Source organism: Biomphalaria glabrata, chromosome 6 (genome assembly GCF_947242115.1).
Source record: "Biomphalaria glabrata chromosome 6, xgBioGlab47.1, whole genome shotgun sequence".
Taxonomy (NCBI): Eukaryota; Metazoa; Mollusca; class Gastropoda; family Planorbidae; genus Biomphalaria; species Biomphalaria glabrata.
The window spans coordinates 30,973,032-30,985,172 of record NC_074716.1 but is presented as its reverse complement, the minus strand read 5'-3'; the positions used below and the strand labels follow the sequence as shown (position 1 = coordinate 30,985,172).

General features: G+C 34.4%; 1 protein-coding gene across 1 annotated transcript; it reads left to right on the top strand.

Annotated features, from left to right (window-relative positions):
• Positions 1-4,210: 4,210 nt before the first annotated feature.
• On the top strand, positions 4,211-10,575 carry LOC106059492 (G1/S-specific cyclin-D2-like). The gene is made up of 5 exons (XM_013217116.2): positions 4,211-4,624; positions 5,629-5,844; positions 6,336-6,495; positions 6,934-7,061; positions 7,166-10,575. The coding sequence occupies exons 1-5, from the start codon at positions 4,412-4,414 to the stop codon at positions 7,355-7,357; spliced, it is 909 nt and encodes a 302-aa protein (XP_013072570.1). The 5' UTR covers positions 4,211-4,411; the 3' UTR covers positions 7,358-10,575.
• The last annotated feature ends 1,566 nt before the right edge of the window (positions 10,576-12,141 follow it).

Here is a 12,141-nt window from a genome sequence, read left to right as displayed (position 1 = left end):
TACAGATGTACAAGTCTACAGGAGTACAAGTCTACAGATGTACAAGTAAGTCTACAGATGTACAAGTCTACAGATGTACAAGTCTACAGATGTACAAGTCTACAGATGTACAAGTAAGTCTACAGATGTACAAGTAAGTCTACAGATGTACAAGTCTACAGATGAACAAGTCTACAGGTGTACAAGTCTACAGGTGTACAAGTCTACAGGAGTACAAGTCTACAGGAGTACAAGTCTACGGATGTACAAGTAAGTCTACAGATGTACAAGTCTACAGATGTACAAGTCTACAGATGTACAAGTCTACAGATGTACAAGTAAGTCTACAGATGTACAAGTAAGTCTACAGATGTACAAGTCTACAGATGAACAAGTCTACAGGTGTACAAGTCTACAGGTGTACAAGTCTACAGGAGTACAAGTCTACAGGAGTACAAGTCTACGGATGTACAAGTAAGTCTACAGATGTACAAGTCTACAGATGTACAAGTCTACAGATGTACAAGTAAGTCCACAGATGTACAAGTAAGTCTACAGATGTACAAGTTTACAGATGTACAAGAAAGTCTACAGGTGTACAAGTCTACAGGTGTACAAATCTACGGATGTACGCGTAAGTCTACAGATGTACAAGTCTACAGATGCACAAGTAAGTCTACAGATGTACAAGTCTACAGATGTACAAGTAAGTCTACAGATGTACAAGTAAGTCTACAGATGTACAAGTAAGTCTACAGATGTACAAGTCTACCGATGTACAAGTCTACAGATGTACAAGTCTACAGATGTACAAGTCTACAGATGTACAAGTAAGTCTACAGTTGTACAAAAAAAGTCTACAGATGTACAAGTCTACAGGTGTACAAGTCTACAGATGTAAAAGTCTACAGGAGTACAAGTCTACGGATGTACAAGTAAGTCTACAGTTGTACAAGTCTACAGATGTACAAGTCTACAGATGTACAAGTCTACAGGAGTGCAAGTCTACGGATGTACAAGTAAGTCTGCAGATGTACAAGTCTACAGATGTACAAGTCTACGGATGTACAAGTCTACGGATGTACAAGTCTACAGATGTACAAGTAAGTCTACAGTTGTAAAAAAAAAAGTCTACAGATGTACAAGTAAGTCTAAAGATGTACAAGTCTACAGATGTACAAGCAATTCTACAGTTGTACAAAAAAAAAGTCTACAGATTTACAAGTCTACAGGAGAACAAGTCCACGGATGTACAAGTAAGTCTACTGATGTACAAGTCTTCAGGTGTACAAGTCTACAAATGTACAAACTTAGAAATTAACCTAGCCCAGAAAGACAGTGGAAATGACCAGGAGACCAGACTCCATTGCTACGCCCCTTTCACACATTTTGACCTTAAACACGCCCACTACACAACACCTCCACTTTGAGCACGCCCATATGCGCATTTAGGAACTTTGGTCACGCCTACCTAACCACCGCACAGTCACGCCCCCAACATTTTCTTAAAATAATTCTTAAAAATATTAGACCTAGTAAATGCCCACGCGCAAATCCATCTCCAAGAAAATGGCCTACTTACATATCATTATTTTTTTTCTTACATAACCCTTAGATCTCAAAAACAGTTTTAAAAACTTCACTTTAGCATGTAGTGTGTTCAAGTAAAAAATATATTAATTTAACGAATCAAACATCTCCTAACATGTTAACTGAATTAATTACATCATTCTTATTTATACGGCTTCAAACAGAAACACAAAAAAAAAAAAAAAACACTGATACTTTCAAAAAATCAATACTAACATTGCACTAATCAAGTATTAGATCTAAATATAGATCTTTTCATTGGATCTAGCTTTTCAATATTATCATAGGGATCAATATACATTTATTATGTCAGTGATATAAGCTGACTAAACTTCACTCTTATAAGGTGACATTCACTTGTCAATATAAGAACAATGGCGCAGCATATACAGCACAGCAACAACATTACCAAACTCTGATATGATATAGATCTAATAGTAACAAAAGGAAGATAGCGAAACAAAATTGCTTTACTCTCGAAACCGGGTGAGAGCAGAAAACGGGGAAAGGGGAATAACACAGCATGGATGGTTGGATGTTACGGCCCCTTTTCTTCTGCAAACCCCGCCCCAACATCCCCCGAATCTGCTTCCACTCCCTTTAGCATCAAGATGGGGTGGGCTCTGTCACAGACGAATCAGACGCAGCCTGCTATTTTTTTTCATTCATGTCTTGCTACGCAAGCGCTATTCATTCAGAGGGAGACGCATTTGTTCTGGACTCTCTGTTGACCTCGTTTTTCTGTGTTAGCATAGCCCCCCATTCACCCCCCTTCCTACCCTTCCACTTCTCTTTCTTCTCATACCGTGGTATTCTAAAAATAGATACGCAACTGGTACCCTGGCGGTGAAAGAATGAAAAAAAAAAAGGTTTATATCTATATATAAGTGAACTTTCGATCATATATATATATATATTTTATAGAAGCTAGCTTTGATCTATCTAATTACCTATCTTATTGTTTAAAAGCTACAAATTGTCTAACTAGTTGCGATTATATTTATAACAAATATAACTAGTCCAATTATTCTCTAGATTCTTAATCCCCCACCCTTTTTTTTAATGGAATCACACACCCCTCTACACACACATTTTTTTTTTCAATTTTGTTTGACGTTTAGAAAACAAAAAGTACATAAATAGCTCTACATCTAGTAGTCACTTTCTGCTGTTCGCGTAGAGATATTAAGGTATTGGTTTTGTCTGGCAGTCATTTGATCTCAAAAACTAATGCGCTATTGAAAATCTAATTTCACTACTATCTCTGTACTGTGCTCTAGGTACTATATACATTGCCTAGTTTTGGTCATCTGAAAGAGAATCCTCTTTTTTCTTAATATACAAGTGGTTTTTACAAATACATATTGGTACAGTGGTAGAAAGACTATCGTTCACATGTATAATAGTCTAGGTCTACATTTTAAAACAAGATGGTAATAACCTTATATAGCTGGTCTACACTACTTTGTGTAGTGGTTTAACAACAGGGTAGTCATCCATCTGATTTCGTCTTCTTGGAATCCATGGACAGGAATTTTTAAGTGTCCCTCTACTCTCTTCGATATTTATGCAATTAATAATATAAATAGATCTAAAGGCATGTCATGTTGGCTACGTGTACATCTCGTTTCCATTATTTTGTTTTATTTAATATGCATAGCTTGTTAAACTTTTTTTTTTAAGTCGGAGACCCCTTTAAGGACGAGGTTTAGGCGGACACAGTACTGTATACAATACATACCCTGATATATGTCGATTGAATGTATTATATATATAAATATATTCTACCAACTCGAGCATCTAACTAGGTCCTACTCCTAGATCTAGCTAGCACTAGATCTCTAAATTTATTGAAAGTATGCATGACACTTAACAATTACCTTACAAAAAAAAAAAAAAACTAACAAGATTCAGATTGATTTATTAGAAGTTTGCGTCATTCCACAATCGTCTATGTGATGTGTTAAGTGTGTATTAATGTGTAAGTAGGCTTTACGACATATACTTTACTAGATTGAACCTTTTTAAAAAAAATTATTATTATTGCTTTACATTCTACATTCCTTACCACCAAGCACCACTAGTTCTAGATTCTAGATCTACATTGCAAGTTTGTCTATTTCTCAACATTATCATTTTAATTTTTATAGAGAATGTTACATTTTTTCTGTTTTTATCTGAACTAGTTAGACTCTCTCTCTCTCTCTATTTTTTTTAATGTAGAATCTACAAGATCTAGTGCTCATCTGCTCCCCAGTCGGATTGACTGAAACTATGACTGCAGGTCGTGCCCGCTTTGCTGAGCCTGTGATGAAGCCCTCCTGCGCTAAGCCAGCGGGCCACCCATGTCTGCCACACACAGCACAGATTTCTACTCCCCCCCCTTCTCTCTTCTTTTTTTTTTAAACTAATTTTGTGCAGAAGAAAGTCGTTTTTAATGCTTTATATGCATCTATTTATGCAAGTTTTGCATGTAAAGCATTATTTAATGTTCATATTTACGTATGCAATCTTAAAATCACTTAAAATTGTGCAAAATACGTTAAAAAATGCAAAATTTTGCACCGCAGAGAAATTTTCTCATGTCTCGCGCATGCGCAGACGACCCCTCCTCATTGAAACATAAATGCTGAGCACCAGCATTTGCAAGTATTAAGAACCTAGCTTCGATAGAGGCAGTGTCGGCTGTCTGAGGCCTAAACTGAATTGAAACAATTTCTACCTCATATTTATTTTCTTTCACCTCTTGGAGTAATATTCGTGAACATTTCTAGGATTAATATCAGCGATTCTGTGTTTTTTCTTCTGTTTTGCGATTCATCTGCAACTTTTATAATACAAAATGGATCACTTTTCACTGGTTTGTTGCGAAACTGATATCGGAGGTAAAGCACACAGGGCCATCAAGGACCCCGTTTTATTGAATGACAGCAGAGTGTTAACGAATTTGCTCTCCACAGAGGATAAATATCTACCCCATACTTGCTATTTCAACTGTGTGCAAACTGACATTCAACCATACATGAGAAAAATGGTCACTGAATGGATGGCAGAGGTAAATTTCACTCAGATTCACTGTCTGATTTTAATAGACTAGACTAACACTAATCAAGAGTCAACTGTCTATGACATTGCATATAAATGATATATTGCCACATCATCAACATTGTTAATCATCCTTACAAAAATCTTGTTCTAGATCTAGTCTACGTGTGTAAAATTTCACTTACACTTTTTTTTTTTAAATACCTGTAGACTCATTATTTAATTGTATGAGACAAAATGACATCCTGCCGGTTGCAATATGGCCGAACCAGCTGGGAGGCCTTGAAATTCCACGAGCTGTATGAATCATGGCCAAATTTTCATACCGGCTTTGCAGCTAATTCATTTTGCAGCTTGCCCTTGGGTAGTGCACAGAGTCTAGATCTGTCTTATTCATCTGTATGTCTTTGTCTTTAACTTGAAATGACTTACAGCAATTTTGCCATTTTCAAGCTCAGACTGACATTGTGACTGTGTGACTATGTATGACAGTAAATGAGTAATCAGTAATGACTAAATGAGTTATCCAGATTTATATGAGTCTAGATCTAAATGTAGACTAGAGCTAGGACAATTATTCATTCTAAAACTAAGGTAGATTCTAGAATCTATATTTAGAATATCCGATCTAGATCTATCTTCTTCTAGTCTAGATACAATTTTTCAGATAAAAATATAGACTATCTCTAAATTCAGATTTAGATAGATCTACCATAGAATCTAGATTTATAATTAATCAAACCAAGTTATTCAAGATTACCATTAATTCATTATTCTTTTAGTATTAGATGTAATTTAAGAATGCCTTTTTTTTTTTTTTTTTTTTTTTTTTTGCATTGTTTAATGCATCTACATCTAGAATCTAGATATTGATTCTATTTTTCATTTCGTATTTAGACGTATTATTGAAGTATGTATACAATTATCTAGATTTTATAATTATTAAAAAAATGTGCTCTTGATTCATGTCATTAAAATTGACTATTATAGCCTTTGTTTTTCCATTTGTTACAGGTGTGTTCAGAACAGAGGATGGAAGAAGAGGTGTTTCCTTTAAGTGTAAATTATTTGGACAGATTTCTTTGTATCAGGGATATTAAAAGAACACGATTGCAATTGTTGGGGGCCGCCTGCATGTTCCTGGCATCAAAGTTAAAAGAGACCACCCCTATCAGCGGTGAACAGCTGGTCATGTACACAGACAACTCCATTACACTTGAAGAGCTTACGGTGTGTACACATGGGAATTTTATATTACACCTACATATTGCTATAAGATTTTTCATTAAAAAAGTAAAATGTTGGTATGTTAAAATATTATTGTCACAATGTGATAAAACTCTTATAGCAAAGATGTTGACACAAAAGCATTACATAATAACATTCCTATTATACGGGAGAAGTCATGCAGTATACTGATCTACATTAATAGCCTGCACAAACATATCACTTGTCTTTTTTTTAAATTTACTAGTACCAAATAACACTGAACACATCCTTAATATTTGGAATCGAAGGCAATGCCATTATTGTTATCAAACTGAAAGTATATGGACAGCCTAGACACATAAGCTTGTGTAAACCTATCATGGTATAGAAATAATGACAAATTATAATACATTACCATTTAAGACTAATACACATTTTGTAGTCATGAATAGTGAACAACAATATGAATGTACATTAGCTTATCATCATTGCAATTGTTTTGTTTCTTCCAGGATATGGAATCTCAAATATTACATCTTCTAAAGTGGGACCTGTCTGCGATTGTACCCAATGACTTTCTCGACCATGTACTTCATCGGATGTCTTACAACAAGAGCATTTTAACTGCAGTCAAAAAGCAGGCCCAAACATTTGCTGCTTTGTGTGCAACAGGTAATTTTTTTGTTCTTTGGACTAGATGTACTAGTCTTTAAATAAATTTGTTTGGTCAAGATAATATTTGATGTTCATACATTAAATAAAAAAACATTTTTTAGTTAACCTTTTTAACCAAAAACTTAAATTTTTAAAACTTTTTTTTTAACAATTCCTATTTTTGAAAATAATAATAATAATAATAAATATTAGTTTAAATGTAATTTTTTTTAGCATTAGTTTTTATTTGAATATAAAAGTCACCTTAGTAAAGATATGCATTCCACCTGTGACAGCCAGTAATAAATGACCTTTCTTTGTTAGGCAAACTTGCCCTACTTTTCCTGGCCTTTTATACTGCCATGTACATTAAGTTAGGGCCATATACTAGTCTGGCCTTTGTCAATTGTATACAGTTAATTATATAATAATATCTTGAACATTATTTCTTCTCAGATTCTAAATTCATGATGATCCCACCTTCAATGATTGCTTGTGCTGCAATAGGTACAGCATTTAGGAATTTGAATTGCGAGTCAGGAACTGAATTAATGACATTGCATGCCATCACAGGCAATGATATGGTAAGGATTTTCTTAAAGTAAATTCCTAACATTCTTTTCATTTCTTAACTGTCTTTCTATGTTGATTCTTTCAGTTGTTTAACTTTTAATTTGTCTGTTTTCAGGATTTAATTAGAGGTTGCGTGGAACAGGTAGAGCAGACCATTCGTAACTGCATGTCTGCGTACAATCAGAGCCAGACTCCAACAAAGCAAGACTCTCACAAGCAAGAGCAGCCCACCACTCCTACAGACGTCAGGGAGATCAACATAATGGCTGTAGACAGTGTTCAGAAACCAGTGCCAGTTATGTATTGACCTTGGTGGCAGTAATGAAACTACTCTAGCATTGTGACTTGCTATGGTGCGTGATCCTTCATTGAAAGGTATCTTGTCGCTGCTCCTTGAGTCTCTCCTGATTGGCTTCTATGCCTTGGAAATGTTCATCTTAATTTTAAAAAAATTGACCCAAAAAAATGAGCTCTCCAATCAAGGATGTACAAGCTTCTTCTCCACTTCGTCAAAGAAATGCATACAGTGATTTTAGTCTGTAGCATCCTTATGTGGACTTAACAAAATTTAAAAGTATTTAAAAATGATTAAAATACCTTACCGCTGGAAATAACAATGGATTCGTATGGATAATAAGACTTTTTTTTAACACCCAATGCGGGTGTGGGGTAGCTGTTGCCAAATTTGTACTACTTTTCTCCCTCTGAGAATATGGTTCTTTGTTGTTCTATTTAAGTCTTCCATGAAGATGTATATTAAAAACTAAATGTGGCCAACTTCAATGGTCATAATTTTTTTTTAAATCATTCTCTTTGACCATCAAAAATAGTGAATGCTGTGTCTGCATAAAAAAAAAAAAAAAATTTGTATGGCTTAAAGTATAAAATGCAGTCATGAAAAACACGCTAATTTGTTTATATGTGTAGCATTATCTTATTATAGTTCTGTTAGATGCTTATTCTGCAAATGGAATGGCTAGCAAACTTGTTGATGGGGATATTATCTTTTTTGTTTATGCTGCCATCTTGTGGGTTGCACAAATTTCACAAGTTAGCATGGATATATTATCTTAAATTTTAGTTACAGTAGTTTAGCATTGAACAGAAACTTCTTATCTTTGACTTGAAAACTAGACGCTTGTCTAATCCTGTGTTCAATTAATGAAGCAACGAAATAAATTATTTATTGTCTCGTGTCTTAAAAGCTTGCCGAAGTAAGATCACATTCGGTTCTTTAGAATACGTACAAAAATGTAGCATCCTAAATGTGTATAAAAGTATTTATATTTTAACAGAATGTGTTCATGAAATATTTAAAATATACTTTTTTTAATAGATCTATTCTATATAATTTTTTGTATAACCACAGTTTTGTCAGTGAACCAATTGCATCCATCAAAAACATGTTGACTTCAAATCTTGTGTAGAAACCAAGCTTTGACACCAATGTAACTGACCTGCATGTTGTGGTCTTGGGAGGTGTTGTACAATATACAATGTGATAGACCAGATCATTGCGACTGAGCCTCAGGCCTTCCCAGGACCACAATAAACTATTATTTATCTGTGATGTGGCCAGTGGTCTTTTTTTTTTTTTTTTTTAAAGTGGGGCCAATTCTTTTTTCTTTGGTTTATATATACATATATGCATGTGTATGTATAGATTTACATATATATGTGTATATGTATAATAGAATTATGTGTTCATAAGTTTTAAATTTCGTACTTGGAAAGAAACTTTAAAAGAGAGAGGTGATTCAGACATGGTTTTATATTTGTGAGCTAAGATAAAGTCCTTTTTTTTTTTGTTCACTACCAAGTAACAAATTCATGTACGTCATTTTTTCTAATCTAAATATGTCTCATTTGCATATGTACAATCTAATTGTCTTACAGTTTGATTTTATTGTGAAATCAATAATAATAAATCTTGTGGATTGTTTATTTTCAAATATTTTGTTCTGATTGGCTTATGCACAGATATGTGTAGACAAAAACCATTTTAAGTTGTTTTTTTTAATTTTTATTTTGGTTTTGATTTTTGAAGTGTCAAAAAAAAAATAAAAAAAGTCGTAGCTCAATGAAAACATCAAATTTAATTCCCTATTGAGATAATGTTGACAGCCTTACTATAGTCATGAAATGTTCCATATATATATATAGTTAGATTTCTATATCAAATAGATTCAATCTGTAGTTTGTGCATTGTATCTGTCTATCTCTGTGTACATAACTGAAGCTTGCACCATTGTTTTTTTTTGTTTTGTTTGGTGTATAGATTTATTAACCGGCTCATTAGCTCCTTAGTAATCACACGTAATTGTTTAGTACCTATGTACAGTGTGTGTTGAGTGCTATTACATGTCAACACTGGCTTTCAATCTGTATTAATAAAAACAATGCAAGAGTCTCCTGTTTCTAATCCTTCCATTTGGAAAATGTGAGAAGCACTGCTGGGAATGGCTAATGTCTAGGTGTGGCTTCTTCCTTTTCTTTCTCGTTTCTTGACATACCTCAGTTGAACCTGTCATTGACATGTCTAATATAGCCTTTATATGTACCGGTATATCCATGTCAAATGTCTAAAGCTGCATGCTTCTAAGTTGTTTTGGGTTTTTTTTATATTGGGGTTGACACAACTAATTGGGGGATCTGGGTGTAAACACACTTCCCTAAAGAAAAATGAATAAAATTTTGGGGCTGGGGATTGCTTTTTGACTTTGGAATTGATATTTTTGTTTATGAAAATTTCTTAGTCCCTGCTAAAGTATTGTGATGGTTTGATGAACTATTCAGGGTCTTTCAGTACACCATGGGTTCCTCTGGATGCTGTGATAACAAAGAGGTTGGTGAGGACATGCACACTCTTAATTCCACTCAGAAGCTATTTTTGTATTATTTGTTTTGCTTTTAGTGTAACATTTTGTTCTTTGTGACCAGTGAAGTACTTGAGTTTTGGAAACATCTCCATGAATATTGTAGTCATGTCAAAAACATTGTCCTTTTTGTTTTTTTTTGGTTAGAAGTTGTGAGTCAATAAGCATAGTTATTATTTTTCTTTTTAGTTTTTAATGTCTTCATCATAATGAGTAACCAGCTCATTTAATGTAAAAAGCCAGGCCACTTAATAACTGGGTTTGTCTTGAAGGGTGATGACCAATGTGATACTGTATTATAAAACCTAATCTGACCCTCCTGACATTCCTGTGTATTTGAAGTGGTCTTTTTTTCTTCAGTTGCAATATGTCGTTAGATGTACGTCTTTTATATATATACATATACCTCGTCAGTTTGTGTGTGTGTGTAAGACAGAATGAATGTATGAAATGATAAGTGGGGGGTCTAATCAAACCCTTCAATTTTTTAAATGTAAAATATTGTGAATGAATTGGAAAAGCCTTATTGTACCATTTGTATATAAATCTTTAATAAAGTAAAAAAAAATGTTTTTGTGTTTTGTTTTGTTTCTAAATACAATGTCCTGTTTGAATTATTGAATTTATAATAAAGATCAAATAAATTGGCTTGCTTTGGTTGATATTATATCTGATTTCCAGATGAGTTGTCTAGTTATAACAATTAATTTTATTCGACTGTAGATTTTATACTAGGCATTTTGTTAACTAAGTAGAAGAGGCCTAAAGGCAGTAATATAGAGGAATAGCCTGGCCTTCATTTATGAATATCTCCAGTGTGCTGAATAAAACAAAACCGTAAACTGTCTCACTGCAGAAATGTAACTATAACTATATATCCTTTCAATAACTCCTCTCAACACTAGTATCATCACGATAGGGTTTTTAATTTGGTAGCAAGCCCACACTCAGATTGTTGCGGCTAAACCTTTTTTAATTTGGTAGCAAGCCCACACTCAGATTGTTGCGGCTAAACCTTTTTTAATTTGGTAGCAAGCCCACACTCAGATTGTTGCGGCTAAACCCTTTTATAAAAAAATGCTGCCAGATCGCAGAATGAATACCGACAGCTTGCAGGATTTGACTTAACATTCTCCATACAGTCTCCAAGAGACCTGAATACTTAACATCCACAAAAGTGACTTACTCTAAGAGGAAGCTAGAAAACAAATGTATCTAGTCTGTAGAGCAGTGGTCTTCAACGGGAGCAATAATGCACCCGGGGGGGGGGGGCGAGTTCATTAAAATGGGTGGCGCTGGGAGCCAAATGGTCGGTGTGGGGGGGGGGGGCGATGAGCACAAAGAAAAGGAGAACGCAAAGATGAAAGAAGGAACTAGAGGTGCTTTGAAACAAAACGAATACAACAATTTCTTCAAAGTTAGCGCTGGTGAAGATAGACAAATTCTAATTTGTTTGTTTTTAATTCGGAAACAACATTAAAGATAGCGTTTTGGGGGGGGGGGGATATTCCGTTGTTAATTTTTGTTTCTAACTGCAAGCAGGAGGGGGTGTTTATTTGTGTAGGTATGCCTTACACACGAACACGTTTATTAATGTATAAATATGAATCGTAATCATTATAAATTATACTTTATTTCACGTACAGTATAGCTTCCCCATAAACAAAACTATGTTGATATATTTATATGTAAATCTTGATTATTCAGATGTATAGAGTATCATAGGAATAGAACAATTTCACGTTAAGTGAACAATGAAAACATTGACATTGTCGGCCAAGCGAAACACTCCTCAGTATGCAATTACCTATCACTCCTCAGTATGCAGTTACCTATCACTCCTCAGTATGCAGTTACCTATCACTCCTCAGTATGCAATGTATTCCATTGAGTCAAATCTGCATGAAAACATTTTCCAATGAGCTAGGAAACCATGTCGGCTTATAGAACTCAGAGCAAGTATTCTGACCAAAACAAATCGAACAGAGGAGGCGCAACAGAGATATGGCTGCATTTAAGTATTTTTTTCTTAAAAACCAAAACTGTGGTCATAACTGGAATTATTTTTAGCATCATCCATAACATAGGTAGGCCTAGTACAAAACTGGAGGGAAGGGTGCTGTACCAAACTGAAAGAGTAAGAAAAGACACAGGCTGGTTGTAGCCGCTAGAGGAGAACAGTTTGAATCTAATTTACTAGATTTATTTCGGACAC